Genomic DNA, 24,389 nt, shown 5'->3' with positions numbered 1-24,389 from the left:
TACACTGACCACAAAAACCTCGCTTATTTGCATAACACCCAAAGACTAAATCCGCATCAGGCCAGGTGGTCTCTATTATTTGCCTGATTCTGCTTCACTCTGCATTACCGCCCGGCGGACAAGAACGTTAAAGCTGACGCTCTATCCCGCTCATTCCTGTCTTCTGACCAAGAGGAGGAGCCTCTACATATCATTGACCCCTCCAAAGTGATCACTGTTGCTCCATTGGACCTGTCTCATCTTCCACCCGGTAAGGCCTTTGTAGCGGTTCTGGATCGAAAGAAGGTTCTACTCTGGGGTCATTCATCCAAACTATCCGGTCATGCTGGCCAGAGGAAGACCTTTCTGCTCATCGCCCGACATTACTGGTGGCCTTCACAGCGCAAGAATGTTGCCGACTTTGTCGCGGCTTGTTCCTCTTGTGCCCATAACAAGGTTCCCAGGCACCTTCCAGCCGGCTGCCTCCTTCCTCTTCCCGTGCCTTCCACTCCGTGGCAACACATTGCAATGGACTTCATCACGGATCTTCCTGTATCAGACAGTTGTACTGTTATTTGGGTGGTCGCTGACCGCTTTTCTAAAATGGCCCACTTCATCCCTCTGCCTGGTCTTCCGTCTGCATCTGTGTTGGTTAAGGACTTCATCCATCACATCTTCCGTCTTCATGGCCTACCCCTCCACATTGTGTCTGATTGCGGGGTTAAATTCACTTTGCGCTTCTGGAGAGCTACGTGCAAGCTGCTGGATGTCTCTTTGGATTTCTCTTCTGCTTATCATCCTCAGACCAATGGTCAAGTGGAATGTATCAACCAGATCCTTACCAGCTTTCTTCAGCACTTTGTCAATGCTCACCATAACGATTGGGTTGAGCTCCTGTCCTGGGCTGAGTTCTCCTATAACAACCATGAGAGCGAGTCTTTTTCTAAATCCCCGGTTTTTGTGGTCTACGGTCAACACCCCCGGATTCCGTTTCCCGTATCCGCTTCAGTGGACAATCCTGCCGCGGAGTGTCTCGTCAGTGAATTTTCCGTGATTTGGGAGAACACTAGATCTGTGCTTCTTCAGTCCTCCGATCGGATGAAGAAGCATGCTGATAAAAAACCTCTGGATCCGCCTCAATTCTGCCCGGGAGACAAAGTCTGGCTCTCCTCTAAACATGTCCGTCTCAAGATCCCATCATATAAGTTGGGTCCGCGGTTCATTGGTTCGATCAAGGTTCTGAACCAAATTAACCTGGTAGCTTACAAGCTGAAACTCCCGGTCACCTTAAGGATTCCCGACTCCTTTCATCTATCTCTCCTCAAACCTGTTGTCCTTAATTCTTTCTCTGACGATCCAGGTACCACCCCAGCTCCAGTCTCCGCTGAGGACATCTTTGAGGTAGAGAACATTTTGGCCACCAAGAGGGTAAGAGGAAAGACTTTCTTTCTTGTGGATTGGAAGGGATTTGGCCCGGAGGAGAGGTCTTGGGAACCCAGGGAGAACATTCATGCCCCTCATCTTCATAAAAATGTTCTCATGGGCCTAAAGAAGAGGGGGCGTAAAGGGGGGGGGGGGCACTGTAGTATCGGCGTCTCTGCCTCCTGCCGGGCAGAGACGCCGTTCCCCTTACCACCTCGGTCCAGGTCCGGCATTTTCCTGCTCCCCTGATGCTGTGGCGCGCACCGCGCACAGCTTCCCGGGCACTGTACTTATGGCATGCCCACTCCCTCCCTCTTAAAGGGACCGCGTGCGCAGTCCTAAAAAGTCCCACGGGGAACTTCTCCTATATAAGGCACCTCCTCCAAAATGGAGGTGCTTGTGCAAGGTTGTTGTTCCGTGTGCTAACACTTGCTTCAGCCCTCACGTCCCCCTGCCTGTCAGTCCAGCCCGCCAGTCTGTTAATAGCTCTGCCCGCCAGTCTTCCAGTTACCTGCCGTGCCCGCCAATCTGCCTACCTGGAGCACCTGCCAGTTATCTGCCAGATACCTGCCGTGCCCGCCAGCCTGCCAATCCAGAGCGCCTGCCAGTTACCTGCCAGTTGCCTGCCGAGCCCACCAGCCTGTCTACCCGGAGCACCTGCCAAGTAACCTGTCATGCCCGCCTGCTTGCCTACCCGGAGCGCCTGTCTGGCTATTAGCCGTACCTGTCTGCTTATCTACCTGGACCACCTGTCAGCCTGCCTGCCTTGCTCATCCGCTGTACCGGTCAGCTCCTGTCATCTGACCCGTGGGATTCGCCTGCTCTCACACAAGGTCGGTCCCAGAGTGGCACCTGGTTCATCTGCCCCGTCTCTCCCTGGTTCACGGAGTCGACTAAGCCGCTGTGTGACCTGGGTCGGGCCGAGTAGCCACTTAGTCAAGCCCTTCTGGTCCCTCATTGCACCGAGCACAGAGGTTCCACCACCCGGACCCGTAACATCGGGTAGAAAAAACCTTAAAGAAGCACTCGCATCAAAATTTTTATTCGCTTAATATATTGCAGTCATCATATTATATAACACTGTGTGCTTACAATTGCTAATTTTTGCCTTTCTACCAAGATAATTGTTATCTTTTCTCTGCTCTATGCAGAAAAAGAAAGTTTCTTTTCTCTGCATAAATCATTCTCCTCTTCAACTCCTGACCCAGCTACTCCCTTCTCTCACTTGCCAGGGACTTATCCAGTGACTTATGACTCATGCAGGGTTAATTGATCTCTTGTTTCTAAATAGTGCTTAGAAGGATTCAGTTTTTAATCATGTAATGAGAAGATAAGAATTATCTGGGTAGAAAGTCAAAATCAGCAATTTTAAGTACACAGTGCTATACAATATGATGACTGCAATATATTAAGAGCATACAAATTTTGATAGGAGTACTTCTTTAACCATAGCTATGATTAAAAAATTTTCTACTCGAAACGTGTAAGCATTATGGGCTTTATTTTTTAACATGTGCACACACTCACATTTTTTTTATCCTATATGATTAAGAGCTAAGTTTTAACTACTTTCCTTTGGTGCTGGATAACATTCCCTTTTGGACCCTTGAGAACTATTTGACCTGGAAGCAAGACCAGTGCATACTCTGTGCACCACTCCCAGACCACAGACTGTCTGCCCTGGAAGTCTCCTGAGATACTTATCTCTAACATATAAATGGGGATCGGAATTGACACTTTTTCTACTAATGGTAGTTACTAGCTATAGTTAGGTCCTGTTAGGGGCTGAAGATAGTCCCTATCCTTGTGTGCTATAGTGAAGACTGGTTGCCCTGAAGGCCTTGTGTGTCCTGAACTAGTATGGACTGGGTGGCGTACACGTGGCAGGATGACATTGTGGGGTGATTAAGAGTCAGGTCAAAAGTGGAATGGCAGTTCTAGTGTCTATGGGCATTAAAGTAGAATGGGCTTGAAGTATGGCTTAAATATTCTGTAGTGAGCACATGTAGATGCCTTTGAAGGAAAAGTATGAGTGGACAGAACCTTTAATAAGCTGTTTTTTTTTTTCATAAAGACAAAGTCCTTGGGAACAGGCCCAGTGCTAAGAAAGGGAGAAGCGAATTTCAAGCAAATATTGAGATATGTGTCGAGACTTTGTGAAACAACAAAATATTAGATGCAGTTCCTACGAGCTGAACAAAGTCTCAAGAAAGAAGGTTACACAAACTGTTCTGGGTGTTATTATTTTGTTTTCTTTTGTGACATTAAAAATAATTAAAAAAAAAGCTGCACTTGGCTAATCTTCAGCGCTCCGATTAAGAATAAATGGAGCGGCACTGTGCAACTGTGCATGATCCAGTTACACTCCATTCCGGTTCTCTGAATCGCTGGGGAACATGGCAGTCAGACCTCCAGAGATCTAAGAGATATCCCCTATTTCATGGATAAGAATTAACTTACTAACTTAAGAGTGCCCTTTTAATCAAATAACTTGGCATGTCATTGTATCATCAGTATTTAGTAAAGTTGAACTATTTCAACGTGACACTTCCTAGTGAGACGTTTTTCCATGGTTTGGTAAAGTTCGGAAGATGGCATTATCCAGAGTATTCTGTCATCGGAATACATTTTTCAAAGTATTCACAACTACAAACAATTTTTGCAAACAAATATTGTATTATAGGTACATTTTCATAAGATTACGTCCCCTGTAAAGGTGCACGTCCTGCACAATACACACATCTGACTCCTTATATGGATCGTCTTGTGAAATTGCCTTATTTAGTGATAGACTTCTCTTTCATTCAGAGCCACTTATCATCCTGTGCAAATAACAACCGTCAGTAGGTGAATACATACAGTCATTCTGCTCCATAAAACCCATGCCAATCTTGTACATTGGACTCACGTGAACTCAAATAAAAGACTATTAAACAACACTTCCCCTGTGCTAGGTGCAGCCTGCTCTTGTGCACTGGCTGTATCATACTTTCCACATACCTGTTTTCAGTCTACAGGGAATATGGAGCTAGGAGTAACAGGTACCATCTTTCTGACCTTGTGTGTCACACTGGTCTTGTACATCCGTGCATGGAGAAGAAAATTGAGAAGTAAAAACTTACCCCCTGGACCTCCCACCCTTCCAATACTGGGAACTATTCTGCACGTGAGCACTTCTGAAATGCCCCAGTCTTTGGTGAAGGTGAGTAGTATTGAGTTATATAATTTTAGAAGTACATAAGGGGTAACATCTCTCCTTGTGGAGATTGACATGCCTGACATGCCAATTAAAGGAGACTTTTAGGCCAATGCTCCTCTGGTGAATTAAATATGCAAATTGCCTCTTCAGAGAGGAAGAAGACTTGAATTCTAGTGCCACTTTTTGGAGGTAGCAATACTAAAAGTGTTTGCAAATTGAGACTTTTATCCTAAGTCATATGGCAAGGCTTGTTAAAGGGTCAAGATTGACTTTTAGGACTTCTACTTCCGGTAGGTGGCACTGGAGTACAACTCCTCTTCTTTCCTGAAGAGAACATTTGCATATTTAATTTCCCAGAGGTCCATTGATGGCTTATAAGTCTCCTTACACTGACATGTCAGGCATGTCACTCTCCACAAGGAAATTATCTCATCAGAGAAGAAGAGGACTAGAACTCTAGTGCCACCTATAGGAAGTAGCAATCCCAAAAGTCAATATAGACTCTCTAATGAGCCTTGTCACATGACTTAGGATAAAATCCAGAATCTCAATTTGCAGACACTGTTTCGGGGTTACTGCCCCTCGTCAGTGCAAATTGTGAGATCTAGTTTCGCAGGGTGAGAGGCGTCTGACCAGGATCCAAGGGGGGACACATTCCCCTTTAGACCTCAGTTAGAGGCCTCTCATACAGCCAAATCAGATCTCATACTTTGAACTGAGGAGGGGCAAATCCCCAAACATGTGACAGCAAATTGAGATTCTGGTTGGTCTTTTATCCTAAGTAATGTGGCATGGCTCAATAAATGGTCGATAGTGACGTCTATGACTGCTACTTCCACTAGAGTTCAAGTCCTCTTCCTCTCTAAAGAGGCAATTTATATGCTGTGAAGTATATGTTGCACTATATTCACCATTGTTCATGGTGGTCTGTGTTTTTGGGATCATTTACAAAGCTGCGATGATTCAGATCTGCGGAGCATTTCTCTTAGTAAGTATATTGACTAGAGTCACCTCACTGGAAGGTCACAGGCAACGTTTAGTAGTAAAACAGATACCTTTATTTTTTTTTTCTTGCTTCTCACAGAGAGGCTCAAAAATTTAGTTACTACTTGGCTCCCCCAAATAATATGCTCCTTTATTTCAAATAAGGATAAGTCTAACAAAAGACTTCAGATCTAAATCAAGTGATCTGGCCAACACAGAACTATTAAGTGACGCACTCTGTAATATCTCAGGTTTGATAGACTAGGTAAATATTCTTACCAGGAAAACATTTCTTTATCCAATTTCTTCTAGACATAGTGGAAATACTCTGGAAATAGTGAATTTCACTGTTACTAACCTGATGTGTTCATTCATGTGGCAGGCACATTGATTTACATTGGTACTTTAATTCTAAATAGATGTTTGGTTGTCACGGGGATACCGCGACAGAGTGGGGTCAGACAATCGCAGCTTCTGGTGACACATACACCTGCGGTTGTTAGAACGACTTCACCGTCCTATTAGCAGTTTTGGCTATCTTTAGTGCTGAAAGGGGTAAACTGCTTAGTTGAAATTCTGGAGTTCTCTGTCTTGGGCTCTTCTGAGTTTGTTACTCCCAATAGGTATAAAAACCCTCCTCCTTGCTTCTCACCTTGCCAGTGATAGTTACCACTACCTGGTTTGGAGTTGAGGGAGAAAGTTCAGTGTTTGGAGTAGGTGGATGGAGAGTTTTTCAGGCGATTGCTGGGTGGAGTTGGTTTACATGTCTATCCCTATCCTCTCCCATTTAGTTTCTTCCTTCCTATTCTTCCCCTGTTTCCCACTCTGTAGTTTTGTGAGTGTATATGTATTATTGTAGTTTTATTTTATGCCTGTCTGTTCACCCATCTGTCTGATTAGTGTTTACCTATGCACTTCAATCTCACACCTTCCTGGGTGGGGGAGGGAACAGATAAGGGAAAGGTAGGAGCATAGTAAGGTACAAGACCCTGGCATATCCACCATTCGGGGTAACCCGGAGGACAGGGATTGCCTAGGGCGTCCCTAGTTCAAGGGATCGAGTAGGTGCCAAAGTCTTTTGTCACTTTGTGAAAATGGTTTTGTAGATACTTCCATTTGTTATTCATTAGCTCCTTCGCAGTTGACTCACTTCTGATCATGTTACCATTGAATGATAGGTTTAATGAGCCAATTGTGACAATGTAATATAACTTTCTATCTTTAAATTTTTAGCTCAGTAAGCAGTATGGGCCGGTGATAACTATATTTATTGGCAATAGCCCCATGGTGGTCCTTCTCGGCTATGATTGTGTAAAAGAAGCCTTAGTGGATCATAGCGATGTGTTCACTGCACGAGGAAACACATTTTTTGCAAGTTCAGTTTTCAAAGATTATGGTGAGTAGTGATATATTTTATACTATTTTTAGAAGTCAGAAAATGGGACAGCAAATACTGGATACCAGAGAATGAAGTGCAAAACACTAGTTGGCCACATGGTCTGCCAAACACTAAGCATCAAGAAATGAGACTATAAACCAAGAGACATAAGGGATTGGGGGACAAAATCAGTGGACACCTGGAAACCAGAGATTGGAGGATAAAACACCAAAGAGCCCAGGGCTATCACTCACTTGCCACCAAGAATCACCAAGAAACCATGGATGCTAGGGAATGGAGGACAAAATCAGTGGACACCTGGACATTTGGCAATTGAGTACAAAGCACTAGACAGCAGCAAGGACTAAAAAACACTAAACACTAAATTAGCTAAAAAATCAAAATCTAACAATCAAATCAAGAAGTGGGACACCAAACTAAAGGACACAAGAAAATTAGGCACAAAACAAGAGAAGACTAAGGCACGAGGTAATAGAGTACACAGCACTAAATAGCCTAAAGGTTTACCAAACATTGATCACCAAAAAGTAGCAAACCAAATGGGACATTAAACCAATGATGACCACCAGATCACCAAAAAATGGAGTAGAAGAGAAACGATAGTCACAAGGTCTAATAAACAATGAAAATATAGGCATGAGACACCAAACTGATGGATGCAAGAGAATGAACGACAAAGTTAGGAAATACCAGATCACCAGGGAGTAAAGTACAGAGCAGTAAAGAGCCCACAGATTTACCTAAATGAAATCACAAACACAAAGTGGAAAACCAAGCCACCAGGTACCATGAATGTGGTACTAATCGAGACATATTAGAACATCAAGAAAACAGAATAGAAAATGCACAATGCCTACTAAAGGATAGGCTAGAAGTGGGACATAACACCAATTGACAGAGGTGTATAAAACTAGACATTGAAGTGCTGAGCTAGTTGACATGTAAGACTATGAATATTAAACTAAGATGATATATCAGTGACTAGAGCACAAAAATCAACACACACCGAGATTGGTACTTGAGAAGGCATATTTTGGCATCAAGTTTATCCCAATACCAATTTGACTTGTTAATGGTCATAAAACACACATTTCCACTGTATTTAAATATATAACAGAATCTCTCAAAGACAAATGCATATATTATTTATATGCTACACCCTCATAGTTTTTTTTCACATTGCTGATTTTCCTCTTTAATTTTAGGGATTGTGCTTAGCAATGGTGAGCGTTGGAAACTGTTACGTCGTTTCTCACTTACCACCCTTAGGAACTTTGGGATGGGGAAAAGAGGCATTGCAGAGAGGATCAAAGAAGAAGCCCATTTTCTGGTAGAAAGGTTCAGAAATAATGGAGGTTTGTGAGGACTTGGATATATTATTGACTACTGATGCTTGTAATGAAGTTATTTTTCAGATGCATTGTGGAGGGCATGGTTGAGAAGCCAAGACATAACATAACAATGGCAGTCATTGTATGACCATATGAACGTACAGTAAGCTGCAAAAACTACAGTATAATGTCTCCATAACAGAGCACTAAGCGACAGGGACTAGAGATGAGTGGATTGATTCACAGGACTCACAGGTGGCTAGACCGGAGTCCCCCTAATCTCTTATCCTCTAGTGTCCCTGGTGCTTTTTTTCATTAGCCACGGCTGGTACGATATCATCTGTGACGTCGAACCAGATTACGTTGCACCAGCTCTGACGAATCAAATGTCACACCAGGGATGCCAGAATGTAAGAGATTCATGAGACTCCCATCTAACCACCAGGTATCACTGACCAGGACACTGGACTGGAGTCGCGCAAATCGTTCCGGTCATCTCTTATATGGACCCCTTTGTATTGGCTAAATTTCAAAAGTCAATATCAGTATAGAATACTTGATGTGATGGAAATAGAGGCTGCAGTTAGGAGCTTACACAAATTTCTGATCAATCTTTTGTGTCTCTATATAGAAAATCTGTTTGACCCAACTGATTCATTACGTTTGGCCGTCTCTAATGTCATCTGCTCAATTGTGTTTGGAGAACGCTTTGATTATGAAGATGAGAAGTTCATGACCCTACTGTCACTACTGCAGGAAATGTTCACCCTTCTGGCCTCTGCATGGGGGATTGTAAGTCAACCTACAGCAAATTCTCCTTAAAGTTGACCTCCAACTATAAATCAGGTAATGAAAATACATTATTTTCACAGCTGCTCAATCTGTTTCCAAAGATGTCAAATTATATACCAGGACCTCATAAGAAGGTCTTTAGAAACCTGGATCAGCTCAAAGGATTTGTCCTTCAAGCTGTTGAGAACCACAAAAAGACCATTGACGTGAACTGTCCACGAGACTTCATTGATAGTTTCCTAATAAAGATGGAAGAGGTAAAGTCAATAAAAAAAAAAAAAACATTTTCCCCAAACTGATTTTTTACCACACCTCTGTACTGCTGCTGGGTTCCTCATCTGTCTCCACACTTACTCTTTTGTTGGGAAGTATAAGTTGACCACAGTAGCTCACAAAATGTGACCACTGTATTTAATCAGGGTCTGCTGTCTAAAGGATGTTAATGATGCCTAGTTAGAAGAGAAAGCCAAAAGAATCTTCAATGTTTTGGCAGAAAAATAAGTTTGTTATCAGAACACAATGGGTACTACTAGCATGCCTGGAATCATTACGGCAGTGTTGACACTACCCAGACTAACAGTCATAACTCTCATCACAACGGTTTTTCGTTAATTGTTGACCCCTGGGATGATTTAAAAGCAAAATACCTAAACAGATAGTTTTTTTTACTGTTTCATTTTACTCCTAAAGGTGAATTCACACATTGCATAGTTTGTTGCAGAAATTTCAGCAATTGGAAATCCATTTCATTTATTTGGAAATCCATTTCATTCATTTGAATGAGATCGTTTAAGATGAGTGGGACAGTTGCAGAACTTTCCGCAACAAATTTTGCAACAAAAAAGTGAACAAGTGGAGAAGCACTAAATGCATAATTATTAAGCAACTTTCTAAATAGTTTTCATCAGACATTTTTTTTCACAATTTTGCTACTACAGAGTGCCTGTTAGTTCTGTTAGTCCTTTATCTAGCTGAGTGTTCTGCAAAATTGTTACAAACCCATTGGAGTTTTCACTCATGGTTCTGATGGCAACTTCTTTCTTTCTGTTTTAGGCCACGGCCCCTCTATCAGTATTTGGTCAGTATTCAGTCAGTATTTTTCTCAGGAGTCGGAGCCAAAACCAGGTGAGGAACAATCAGAGAAAAGGTATACTAGAAACAAGTCACCAATTCTGCATTTATCACCCACTCCTGGTTTTGGCTCCCACTCCTGAGAAAAAATACTGACCAAATACTGATAGTGTAGCCGTGGCTTTAGAGAGAACAGCGGAGAGGTGTACAAGGGTTGTGCATATACAGAAACCATAGGGGAGAGAGTGGGGAAAGCATAAACAGTTTCAGAGAGTTCAGGTAAAACAGGCTACGGAAAAGAAGGACAGCTCATGAGAAGGAAGTAAATCCAGAACATAAGTTGTGCTGATGTATGCGTAAAATAAGATACCTGGATACACAGTGAGTTCACATCCAGCCTATATTACTGGAAGGAACACTCCCATAAGAGAAATATTTAAAGCTTGAAAATCATCTTTTGCCATGTCATAGGTGTTTATATAACTTTTAAGAGCAGGTAGTACTGATGTAAAAAGCTCTGGGCAATGTTGTTATGGTAGAATGGACAATGTACAGTAATATGGTGACAAAGATGAGGGGGCACACTATGCGTCTGGAGGAATGGAGGTTCCTGCACCAGCATAGAAGGGGATTCTTTACGGTCAGAGCCGTGAGACTCTGGAACTCTCTGGGAGAGGAAGTGGTGATGTCCAACTCACTTAATGAGTTCAAGAGAGGCCTGGACGCCTTTCTTGAGAACAATAAAATTACATCTTATGCTTAGTTAATTAATCCAGGGATTTAATCTGACTGCCAGATTGGAGTCGGGAAGTGAATTTTTCCTCAATGATGTAAATTGGCCTATACCGCATGGTTTTTTTTTCCCCTTCCCCTGGATCAACGCTGCGGAATAGCTGCAGTGCACAAGAAATAGGCTGAACTCGATGGACGCTTGTCTTTTTTCGGCCTTATAAACTATGTAACTATGTAACTATGTAACTATGACTCTGTGACTCTACACAGCAGCATAACTGCCCAATGACTTCATGTATATGATTTTCTCATAGTATGCACTCGTAAAAAAATTGTAAAATGAGTGCACAAGTACTACAGTATGTACAGTGAAGGAAATAAGTATTTGATCCCTTGCTGTATTTGTAAGTTTGCCCACTGACAAAGACATGAACAGTCTGTAATTTTAAGGGTAGGTTAATTTTAACATTGAGAGATAGACTATCCAAAAAAGAAATCAAGAAAATCACATTGTATGAATTAGATAATTTAATTTTTTTTGCATTTTGCAGTGAGAAATAAGTATTTGATCCTTCTGGCAAACAACAATTAATACTTGTAAAAATGTTCAAAATCCATATATTGCCCAATCTGGCTGGAGTCATGATAAAATCAGTCTCCTCATAAATAAATTAGCAGTAGATTACTATAAATATACAGTGGTGGCCAAAAGTATTGGTACCCTTGCAATTCTGTCAGATAATACTCAGTTTCTTCCTGAAAATGATTGCAATCACAAATTCTTTGGTATTATTATATTCATTTAATTTGTCTTCAATGAAAAAACACAAAAAGAATTGTCCTAAAGCCAAATTGGATACAATTCCACACCAAACCTAAAAAAGGGGGTGGACAAAAGTATTGGCACTGTTTGAAAAATCATGTGATGCTTCTCTAATTCGTGTAATTAACAGCACCTGTAACTTACCTGTGGCACCTAACAGGTGTTGGCAATAACTAAATCACACTTGCAGCCAGTTAACATGGATTAAAGTTGACTCAACCTCTGTCCTGTTTCCTTGTGTGTACCACATTCAGCATGGAGAAAAGAAAGAAGACCAAAGAACTGTCTGAGGACTTGAGAAACCAAATTGTGAGGAAGCATGAGCAATCTCAAGGCTACAAGTCCATCTCCAAAGACCTGAATGTTCCTGTGTCTTCCATGCGCAGTGTAATCAAGAAGTTTAAAGGCCATGGCACTGTGGCTAACCTCCCTAGATGTGGACGGAAAAGAAAAATTGACGAGAGATTTCAACGCAAGATTGTGCGGATGGTGGATAAAGAACCTCGACTAACATCCAAACAAGTTCAAGCTGCCCTGCTGTCCAAGGGTACGACAGTGTCAACCCGTACTATCTGTCGGCGTCTGAATGAAAAGGGACTGTATGGTAGGATACCCTGGAAGACCCCACTTCTTACCCCGAGACATAAAAAAGCCAGGCTGGAGTTTGCCAAAACTTACCTGAGAAAGCCTAAAACGTTTTGGAAGAATGTTCTCTGGTCAGATGAGACAAAAGTAGAGCTTTTTGGCAAAAAGCATCAACATAGAGTGTACAGGAAAAAAAAAGAGGCATTCAAAGAAAAGAACACGGTCCCTACATTCAAACATGGCGGAGGTTCCCTGATGTTTTGAGGTTGCCTTGCTGCCTCGGGCACTGGACTGCTTGACCGTGTGCATGGCATTATGAAGTCTGAAGACTACCAACAAATTTTGCAGCATAATGTAGGGCACAGTGTGAGAAAGCTGGGTCTCCCTCAGAGGTCATGGGTCTTCCAGCAGGACAATGACCCAAAACACACTTCCAAAAGCACTATAAAATGGTTTGAGAGAAAGCACTGGAGACTTCTAAGGTGGCCAGCAATGAGTCCTGACCTGAATCCCATAGAACACCTCTGGAGAGATCTCAAAATGGCAGTTTGGAGAAGGCACCCTTCAAATATCAGGGACCTGGAGCAGTTTGCCAAAGAAGAATGGTCTACAATTCCAGCAGAGCATTGTAAGAAACTCATTGATGGTTACCGGAAGCAGTTGTTCGCAGTTATTTTGGCTAAAGGTTGTGCAACCAAGTATTAGGCTGAGGGTGCCAATACTTTTGTCTGGCCCATTTTTGGAGTTTTGTGTGAAATTATCAATTATTTGATTTTTGCTTCATTCTCTTTTGTGTTTTTTCCTTGCAAGCAAATTAAATGAAGATAATAATACCAAAGAATTTGTGATTGCAATCATTTTCAGGAAGAAACTGAGTATTATCTGACAGAATTGCAGGGGTGCCAATACTTTTGGCCACCACTGTATATATATGTATATGTATATATATCTACATCTGTGTCTGAAACACCCAGAAAAAAGCACTGAAAAGAGGCTATAATACTAAAAAATAATAAATTTTATTCATATTCAATTAAAATCATGAAGTGCCACACATACACAAAGGCACACAAACAAACAGAGTATTGTGCAAAGAGGATTATCCAAATAATTGAAGGCAGTGGTAGAAAAACAATCAGTATACATTCATTGCATCAAAAATGTTTAAGGTCATGTTCGTATCGAGTAATGGCTACCAGCACTGTTGCTGGTGATAAGCTCATATCAATTTAGACCATGAATTTGAACACGATCGATATCTCAATCAGACTTACCCATATTGGGACACCACCACAAGCCGCCCCAACGCGCGTTTCGCACACACCAGAAGTGCTTTCTCAAGGGGAGTGTGTTATAATGCCGTACATACCCTGCATTTGTACCCACAACACTTCACCAGGAGCCAATTACGTCAGCGCATGCGAAACTTACTTCCGAGTCATGAGTGCAATTAGTTTCGGCATTCACCACAGCCGCGTGTCTGCGAGGACAATATCCTCGTGACGTCAACGACACGTGACTGCAGTAATAAGAAGCCCTCGCCAATGCAGTGACCGGGGTGAGATATGCATGCGTGGAATCGGCGCCATGTTATTGGAGCAACAGAAAGAATATATAGTATACCCAGGCATATCACCTCACAATTCTGATATAAGTATTCCAGGGGAAAAGCCGCCATTTTTGTGGAGTATAATAAAGGCAGCCAACACATCCAACACACAGGAAGGTAAGCCCCAAATACCATCATCTACTTCCATAGGCACTATAGACCAGCATCCTGGACTGTCCCAATAGACCCGGGACAGGGCCAAAGGTAGGTAGATTATAGTCAATCAAAAATTGTGGCACGTCTTAAAGCTGGCATGCTTTAACCAATCCAGCGACGTGCCACACAAATAACAGAAATCAGGCATACTAAAAATTAGTAGTCTCAGGGGAGACCATAAAGAAGGGGGCATAATCATACTGGGAATCACCCATCTTAACTCCTAAGAGTGCCGTAAAAACATTAAATCATCATCTATACAACCCCATACTACGAATAACATGATACAATTAATTTCATATCAATCACAAATCTGTATATCAAGCAATACATATGCTATCCAGATGGTGTTTTTCATCTACTGTAGTTGATGTTCTTTATCCAATTGATCATGTTCATCAGTGGATTGGTCTCAAATAGCCCCAAGACAGTGTCCATATCTGTATGTCATTTCCAACACATCTGCTCCTAAAGCCATCCGATAAGTGGTATCACAAATAATTATGCAGGAGTCCTTTGCTAGAAGTTGAATAAACATAAATTAAAAACACACAAAAAAATGACACAATAGAGATTAAAAAATGCAAGAGACACCTATAGGAATGGAGCAAAGCTGTTTTTTTCATTAAGCCCGTTTGGGGACATTGTTCCAAGGTCAAAAATCCACCGTGACTCTAATTGTGCCAATATCTTTTTATCATCACCACCTCTAATGCCACGGTGGACCTTATTTATACCCCTCACCTGGAAACCTTGTGGATCAGAGTTGTGATAGACCGTAAAAAGTGTTTAGGTATAGTTTTCAAAACTGAAAGATCATCCACCTCCCCTGCCGCAATGATGTCCCTCACATGCTCTCTTCTCCTAATACACAGCTCCTTAGATGTGAGCCCAACATATATTTTGGAGTATGGACAACATATGACGTGCTGCATGATATGTAGTTGGTGACCACAAAATGCCGAGTCCCATCTGCTGAGGAAAATGAGGTGGCTCTGATAATGTTTTTATTACACGCCAGGAAAACACCCCCCATTTTTGTTTCCTCTCCCCAAGAAGTTCTTTGATTCAACCACATAATAGCTCTTCACGAAATGATCCTTGAGATTTCTACAACGCCTTGCTGTAACTAACGGCTTTTTAGAAATTTCCTTGCTCAAAACTGGGTCCGTCATCAGTACTGACCAATGTTTATTTAAAATTTGATACATAGATTGCCATTGGCAGTTAAACGTAGATATAAATCTCGGTTTATGATTGCCGTGCTTAATCTTCTTGGATGGAATAAGGAGTTTTTCCTGCGGAACCGCCCTGGCTCTAGAATATCCGTTTTTAATCATTTTGTGGCTGTACCCTCTCTCAACAAATCTGACTGTTAGGTCTCTAGCTTGTTGCTCGAATGCGCCATCTGTTGAACAGGTGCGCTTAGCCCGCTAAAATTAGCCTATCGGAATGGCCTTGGCCTTTATGGTAGAGTGCATATGTGCTGAGAAGGAATGCAGTACCGAGTTGACTGATGTTTCCTTATGGAAGATGTCAGTCTGGATGAATCCCCCATCATCAACAACTATGGCAATGTCCAGAAAATCAATCTCTTTCCTACTGCATTTGTAGGTAAGTTTGCCACACTTAATACTTGGTGGCAAAACCCTTGTTGACAAGCACAGCAGTCAGACGTTTTTCCTAGTTGATGATGAGGTTTGCGCACTTGTCGGGAGGAATTTTGGTCCACTCTTCTTTGCAGATCATCTCTAAATCATTAAGATTTTGAGGCTGTCGTTTGGCAACTCGGAGCTCCAACTCCCTCCATAAGTTTTTCTTGTGATTAAGGTCTGGAGACTGGCAAGGCCACTCCATGACCTTAATGTGCTTCTTTTTGAGCCACTCCTTTGTTGCCTTGGCTGTATGTTTTGGGTCATTATCTTGCTGGAAGACCCAGCCACAACCCATTTTTAATGTCCTGGTGGAGGGAAGGAGGCTGTCACTCAGGATTTTACGGTACATTACTCCATCCATTCTGTCATTGATGCGGTGAAGTAGTCCTGTGCCCTTAGCAGAGAAACACCCCCAAAACATAATGTTTCCACCTCCATGCTTGACAGTGGGGATAGTGTTCTTTGCGTCATAGGCAGCATTTCTCTTTCTCCAAACACGGCGAGTTGAGTTAATGCCAAAGAGCTCAATTTTTGTCTCATCTTACCACAGCACCTTCTCCCAATAACTCACAGAATCATCTAGGCGTTTTTGGGCAAACTTCAGACGGGCCTGCACATGTGCCTTCTTGAGAAGGGGGACCTTGTGCACACTGCAGGATTTTAAACCTTTAAGGCGTAATGTGTTACCAATGGTATTCTTGGTGACTATGGTCCCAGCTGCCTTGAAATCATTAACAAGTTCCCCCCGTGTAGTTTTAGTCTGATCTCTCACCTTCCTCATGATCAAGGATACCCCACGAGGTGAGATTGTGCATGGTGCCCCAGATCAATGTCGATTGACAGTCATTTTGTATTTCTTCCATTTTCTTACTATTGCACCAGCAGTTGTCTCCTTCTCACCCAGCGTCTTACTTATGGTTTTTCAGCAAATTCCAGCTTTGTGCAGGTCTATGATCTTCTCCCTAACATCCTTGGAAAGCTCTTTGGTCTTGCCCATGTTGTAGAGGTTAGAGTCTGACTGATTAATTGAGTCTGTGGACAGGAGTCTTTTATACATGTGACTATGTAAGACAGCTGTCTTTAATGCAGGTAATGAGTTGATTAGGAGCATCTAACTGGTCTGTAGGAGCCAGAACTCATAATGGTTTGTAGGGGATCAAATACTTATTTCTCACTGCAAAATGCAAATACATTTATATAATTTATACAACCCCTGGCAAAAATTATGGAATCACCGGGCACGTAGGATGTTCATTCAGTTGTTTAATGTTGTTGAAAAAAAGCAGATCACAGACATGGCACAAAACTAAAGTCATTTCAAATGGCAACTTTAGGGCTTTAAGAAACACTAAAAGAAATCAAGAAAAAAAATGTGGTACTCAGTAACAGTAATTTTTTTCAGACCAAGCAGAGGGAAAAAAATTATGGAATCACTCAATTCTGGGGAAAAATTATGGAATCAACCTGTAAATTTTCATTTCCAAAACTAACACCTGTATCAAATTAGATCTGCTCGTTAGTCTGCATCTAAAAAGGAGTAATCACACCTTGGAGAGCTGTTGCACCAAGTGGACTGACATAAATCATGGCTCCAACACGAGAGATGTCAATTGAAACAAAGGAGAGAATTATCAAACTCTTAAAAGAAGGTAAATCATCACGCAATGTTGCAAAAGATGTTGGTTGTTCACAGTCAGCTGTGTCTAAAATCTGGACCAAATACAAACAACATGAGAAGGTTGTTAAATGCAAACATACTGGTAGACCAAGGAAGACATCAAAGCGTCAAGATCGGAAACTTAAAGCAATATGTCTCCAAAACAGGAAATGCACAACAAAACAAATGAGGAACGAATGGGAGGAAACTGGAGTCAATGTCTCTGACTGAACTGTAAGAAACCACCTAAAGGAAATGGGATTTACATACAGAAAAGCTAAACATAAGCCATCATTAACACCTAAACAGAAAAAAAAACAAGGTTACAATGGGCTAAGGAAAAGCAATCGTGGACTGCGGATGACTGGATGAAAGTCATATTCAGTGATGAATCGCGAATCTGCATTGGGCAAGGTCATGATGCTGGAACTTTTGGTGCCGTTCCAATGAGATTTATAAATATGACTGCATGAAGAGAACATGCAAATTTACACAGTCATTGATGATATGGGGCTGCATGTCAGGTAAAGGCACTGTGGAGATGGCTGTCATTACATCTTCAATAAATGCCCAAATTTACATTGATATTTTGGACAGTTTTCTTATCCCATCAATTGAAAGGATGTTTGGGGATGATGACATCATTTTTCAAGATGACAATGCATCCTGCCATAGAGCAAAAACTGTGAAAACATTCCTTGAAAGAAGACACATAAGGTCAATGTCATGGCTTGCAAATAGTCTGGATCTCAATCCAATTGAAAATCTTTGGTGGAAGTTGAAGAAAATGGTCCATGACAAGGCTCCAACCTGCAAAGCTGATCTGGCAACAGCAATCAGAGAAAGTTGGAGCCAGATTGATGAAGAGTACTGTTTGTCACTCATTAAGTCCATGCCTCAGAGACTGCAAGCTGTTATTAAAGCCAGAGGTGGTGCAACAAAATACTAGTGATGTATTGGAGTGTTCTTTTGTGTGTTTGTTTTTCATGATTCCATATTTTTTTCCTCAGAATTGAGTGATTACATAATTTTTTCTCTCTGCTTGGTCTGAAAAAAATTACCCTTACTGAGTACCACATTTTTTATCTTGATTTCTTTTAGTGTTTCTTAAAGCCCTAAAGTTGCCATTTGAAATGACTTTAGTTTTATGCCATGTCTGTGATCTGCTTTTTTTCAACAACATTAAACAACTGAATGAACATCCTCCGAGCCCAATGATTCCATAATTTTTGCCAGGGGTTGTACAATGTGATTTTCTTGATTTTTTTTTTGGAGATATTCTCTCTCTCAATGGTAAAATTAATCTACCCTTAAAATTATAGACTGTTCATGTCTTTGTCAGTGGGCAAACATACACAAACAGCAAAGGATCAAATAATTATTTCCTTCACTGTATATTACTTACAAATAGTGGAAGCCAGCTAATTGGCCAATGTGAAGGATAGTGGAGGGTATGGTAGTCATAGACAGCATTCAAATACAAAACCTACAGATATGCCCACGAGTGTATTAAAATACAGACTTTATTACATCAAATTTAAAATTAGCAAAATAAAAAATAATAATGAAGGATGATATCATCATTAGAAAATGGCAAAGAAGATACAAAAATTTGAGGTAGTGCACTAGTTAGAAAGTAATAATGAAAAAGTATATACAGTAAATGTACTGCCCCCTGAGGAAGTGGTTTGTCATGAAACGCGCGTTGGGACAGTGGGACATGAGACCGCACTGTACACAGGATGTACATGTACAGCAGCAACATACTAACATGTAGATAACCATATGATTTTGTGTTACTGATGTTCCATTCAGTGTTGCATGTACTTAACATTTTTCAAGATAATGAATAGAAAGAGTGCAGCATCAGTTAAACACAGGATAAAAATTTATTGATGCATCTTGCTATTTGTTATATACAATTTGAACTAGGCAGGCTATGTATGTGAGATTTTGTTATGACAGTTACTATTAAGTGAATATATTTTGGTCATTTACATTGTTAGGAATTTTGGTCTTGTGTTCGTATTTTGAGGCACCTTTTGCATGTGTTTTTTTTTAAAGAATTTCAATAAAGTGGTTTTGATTTTATATGTATGGGCAGTCATTTGATATATCTCATCAATTAGATTATGAATGTCTACATTGATAATAATTATCTATAGAGTGACGCCATTATTTGGGTCTGAGTATTGGGGACACCCTATTTTCATTGGTAAGACAAATAATGTAGCACTTGTAGTGTCTGATCATAGTAAAAATATATATACAGTGATAGAACAATAATTGGATGACAACTATATGTATAGCTACAGTAACATGCCAAACATATGCTCTAGTATAAAATTGCCATAGACTCAAAATGTATGAATAGTGCCCGACACTCGTTTCGCCATGGCTTCTTCCCGGGGTACCACAGTATCATAACATTCATTTAAGCACTAAAAATCTGATGTCAGATTCCTTTTAACTAGCAATGTTTTGTGGCCAATCATATGACTTGTCCAAATCTACAGGAGAAGGACAAATCAAACACTGAATTCCACTTTGAGAACTTGTTTGGAACGGTGATAGATCTGTTCTTTGCTGGAATTGAAACCACCAGTACAACTCTGAAAAATGTCCTCCTCATCCTCCTCAAGTACCCCGATGTGGCAAGTAAGTAAAGTCCTGAGGTTTTATGATAATTGTGGTATAATCCATCAATTATTTCATAATGTTAAGAAGTGGATGAAACATTGGAAAACTTTTCACAATGTGAATATGGTTGTCATACATCAATTCTAAACATTAACCTATTAAGTTCCAAAATATCTGTGATATTTCCGAAGTTCCATTCAACTGGTTTGTGGTTGACATGAATAGGGCAGGGCAATAAAGGAGATTTTATAAGATTTTAGATCATGGGGTAAGAGGGACCTACAGAAGGGAGACACAATAGAACTGGTTGGTTATAAATGGTGGTGGATTTATCATAGAAAATGTGTACCTACTGAAAGAAAACCACAAGCAAATAAGTAGTTTGATGATAAAATAAGTGATTTTACTTACATGAATTTCTAAAGGGGATTTCAAATTGTGTTAGTGCTTATAGAGATATCAAAATGTAATAAGTTTTGGTAACTTTGTCAACTTTTTAGAAATTATCATACAGGTTTAGAGGGCAATAACACTGAAAATTTCTGATTTTTTAATGTAATTTTGCTGGCTTGCATTGAGATACATAGTCCTTTGGTTGCCTGGTCTTGGTTACTGGTTAATATCTAGTGAACATGTAGTATTTATCTATAGGGAAGATCCAGGACGAGATTGACAGCGTGATTGGACAGAGTCGATCTCCTGCCCTGGAGGATCGTATTAATATGCCATATACAAATGCAGTGATTCACGAAATCCAGAGATTTGCTGACATAGTCCCTATGGGGATTCCACATGCAGCCAGTAGAGATACAGTATTTAGAGGATACAACATCCCAAAGGTGAGAATAATAAGAAGGATCCTTACACAATTTGTGACATTTTTTGCAGTTAATTGCTTAGAAAGAAAGGTAATAAAGTAAATATCATGATAAATGGATTCAATCATTAGTGATCAGTTATGAAAACAAATACGTAAAACCTCAGTATATTCAAATAGCAAAGGCTCAGGATACTTTGTTGAAAGGTACTACATTCAAACTTTTCATACTGTCTTAAAGGAGCTGTCCATTACTATGATATTGATGACCTATTCTTTAAATGTGTCATCAAAATCTTAAATAACAGCCCCAAATTAGGGGATTTGACTGACTTATCTACTCTGTGCGGTGAGTTTTACAATAAGATGGTTCTCTTGTGCATTTTCAAAACTTAGGATGGCCAAAGATGCAAACCTTGAAGTAATTTTATATTCAAGTTTACAATAATTTTTTTTTTTTTTTTTTTTACATATGTTGACTGGAGACAATCTTTAAAGTAGACCCGAGGAGCATAAAAATATTTAAATGGTCTGATAATTAATTATTTCTTCATTTTCTTCATTCTTGTTAAACTTATGTTTCAGAACGCTATCGTGTCGCCACTATTGACATCTGTTCTTAAAGATCCCAAGTATTTCGATCAACCAGAAAAATTTGATCCGAGACATTTCCTGGATGATAATGGATGCTTTAAGAACAACGAAGCTTTTCTTCCATTCTCTATTGGTAATATGACAGGAGTATAAAAGTCATTTACTTAAAAGGTTGGGACTTAAAGGGAATCTTTTAACAGGTTTTTGCTGTGGAATCTGAGAATGGCATAATGTAAGGGCAGAGACCCTAATTCCAGTGATGTGTTACTTACAGGGCTGCTTGGTGTAGTTTGGATAAAATCCCTGTTTCCCCTGTTGTAGATGTAACAGTTGTTAAAATGCTGAGCTTTACATAGCTCCACCCACAATCTTGATTGGCTGCTTTCTTTGCACACTGTCAGAAAACTTCCAATCAGTGATGTGGGTGTGACTACACAGATTAGCTGTACTGGCTTACATGTGAGACCTAGTCCTGCAGTGATAATCTCCTGCTGATAAAACACTGATTGTACTGAAACTACAACACACAGCCTAATAAGTGACACATCCCTGGAATCAGCATTATGCTATACTCAGATTACATAGGAACAAATTGCTGATAGATTCCCTTTAATACATTTTTCTCATGGCTAGTCATTGACCTAACATAATAATGGGTACATATTTTCAACTAAAGTACATGTATCTCAGTGGTGGAAGATAAGGTAATGCTGACTTTTATCATAGATACATGATAATTGAAGGCAATTCACCATCTTCCAGATTTGTATTGCAAAAATCCCTTTATGTCCCACCAATATGTCACATACTGAAGAGTTCTAACCTTTTACATATTATTATCCACAGGAAAAAGGAGCTGTCTAGGAGAGGGGTTAGCTCGCATGGAGATCTTCCTCATGTTGACCAATATATTGCAGACGTTTCACCTGAAATCTAACAAAGCACCAGAAGATCTTGAAATAACCCCTGAACCCGGGACAAATGGAGTCACCGCCAGAACTTATCAGCTCTATGTTCAACCCCGATGTCAATAATTCAACCACGGCTAAAATATAATAAACCAGTCTTTACAGTGTATGTTCTGAATTTTATTCATGTTACTGAAGACACTGCATAAAACCAATCGCGTTGTATAATAAAAAGTTGGAAAGATACCTGATCAGATTGGCATTGGATCAACTAGCTCTGTATGTGCAATCGACTTCCTTGACAGCACTACATTATGACTTGATACTAGAGATGAGAGAATCTTTTAAAATTAGAATTTGCCAGCCTCGTCAATTTTTAAAAAAAAATTAATTAACGGTGAATCGATTAGCAGCAAATCACAAGTACTGCAATTGCACAAAACTCTCTGAGATCCCCTCAGACTGTATCCAACCCCATTCAAACTCTTTAAAGCAAACACAACCTTAGTAACATCAAAGTGACCTCAACATACATGGCCATATATAAAAGGATGGCAACTGTTCTTCACTTCTGTGCTATCACACACTATCTGTAGAAATTGTCCACTGTTTAATGGCTTTCTTTCCCTATCACTATTGCTAAGCTGTTACATCCTCTCACTATCCAGTTTTACCCCAAAATAACTGCTGCATTCCCTGTCTTTGCTTTTATACAGGCTATGATCATCCCTCCTGATTGTCTGTGCTATATTATGTAAAGTGATAGCTGCAAGGCATTATAGGGGGGGTCCGTTCAGCTGAAACTTAGGTCATATGTTACACGCGCGCCGCTAGGTTCAGATAGGGGCGAGACAGGTTACATGAATTCTTTGGAATCCTGGGGGAACCGTTACTCAGGACGAGCATAGACCATGTGCTGCAGCTTCTCTCAGGCACACAGGGGTATTGACCCTCAGGCACAGACACGTTGGTTGTTTCACTTGCTGACCAGACACACTTGACAAGAGTCCTCATAAAAGGTAGAACAGTAGCATTTAATAAGAAGCCGCATACCCAGTGCAAGTTAAGTCTTATGAGCAACAGGCTCCAGTGACAAACAGTACAGTTTCCTTAGCAGCACAGCAGTTCACAGTCTTCCCAGTAGTACAGGACAGCACAGTTCTAATGAAAAGGCACATTAACGAACACAGCATTTTTTACAGCACAGTGAGATGGAGGAGGGGGGGGGTTTGCTGAGGGAGATGATCCCTGTGACACCATTTCTTCCAGTCCTCATCTATCTGCCTGATAATACTCTACACTGCTAGCTCATGAACTCTACCTGACCTGTGCTTAGCTTCACTACTGACTTGAATCCTTTTCGCTTGCAGGGGCGCTTCTGTGAGATACAGAACACACACACCACCATTCTCTTCGGTTCCAGCCAGACAGTAAACAACTTCCCCACAATCTCCCTGGGGCTCTGATAAAGCACTTCCCTTCTCCTGTGACTGTGTTAACCCCTCGAGTTGCTGGATGCTTCTGGAGCACAACACTTTGTGTCTCATGTGCGTGTGTTACTTCTTATAGTTACTGAATGCTTTTAAAGCAATAGCACTACTTCTGCATGTCACACTCTGCAACAGCACTACTTCTGCATGTCACACATATGAGTATTCTCTTGCTGATGCCATCTTCGGCAATGTGTAAAATGGTGGCGTCCATTTTTGGCAATTAGCGCAAAGCAAATCATGGGTCATAATAATTACTAAAACTTAGACACAAATTTAATTTGCATTGAATCAATTTGCTCATCTCTATGTGATACCTAAAGTATAAAGCCTCTTTTATTAAAACTGTCTGAAAGAAATATTTTATTGTTCATCACAACTAATCACAGAGCAGTTTTCATTTCTTTATCACTGCTAGAAAAATGAAATTTGTAATTGGTTGCTTTGAGCTAGAAGACAGTTTTTATAACTTACAGGTCCACAAACACCAAGTGAATTCTAAGTGTAATGTTGGTGGGTGAGGACGGGCTTACTCTGGAGGGGTGT

At 40.7% G+C, this 24,389-nt stretch overlaps 1 protein-coding gene across 2 annotated transcripts; it reads left to right on the top strand.

Annotated features, from left to right (window-relative positions):
- The first annotated feature begins 4,306 nt into the window (after positions 1 to 4,306).
- LOC141154976 (cytochrome P450 2A5-like) lies at positions 4,307 to 22,599 on the top strand. Of its 2 annotated transcripts, none has more exons than XM_073641558.1 (9): positions 4,307 to 4,603; positions 6,818 to 6,980; positions 8,189 to 8,338; positions 8,946 to 9,106; positions 9,187 to 9,363; positions 19,911 to 20,052; positions 20,686 to 20,873; positions 21,437 to 21,578; positions 22,292 to 22,599. In XM_073641558.1, the coding sequence occupies exons 1-9, from the start codon at positions 4,424 to 4,426 to the stop codon at positions 22,477 to 22,479; spliced, it is 1,491 nt and encodes a 496-aa protein (XP_073497659.1). In that variant the 5' UTR covers positions 4,307 to 4,423; the 3' UTR covers positions 22,480 to 22,599. The 2 variants fall into 2 exon arrangements, with proteins under 2 accessions (XP_073497659.1, XP_073497660.1); XM_073641559.1 differs by lacking the exon at positions 4,307 to 4,603 and adding an exon at positions 5,437 to 5,588.
- The last annotated feature ends 1,790 nt before the right edge of the window (positions 22,600 to 24,389 follow it).

The sequence above is a fragment of the Phyllobates terribilis genome, unplaced genomic scaffold (assembly GCF_046119375.1).
Source record: "Phyllobates terribilis strain yellow unplaced genomic scaffold, ASM4611937v1 Scaffold_7__3_contigs__length_470593459, whole genome shotgun sequence".
NCBI lineage: Eukaryota > Metazoa > Chordata > Amphibia > Anura > Dendrobatidae > Phyllobates > Phyllobates terribilis.
Note: the sequence above shows the minus strand (reverse complement) of the source record. Positions and strands in the feature narration are given on the sequence as shown.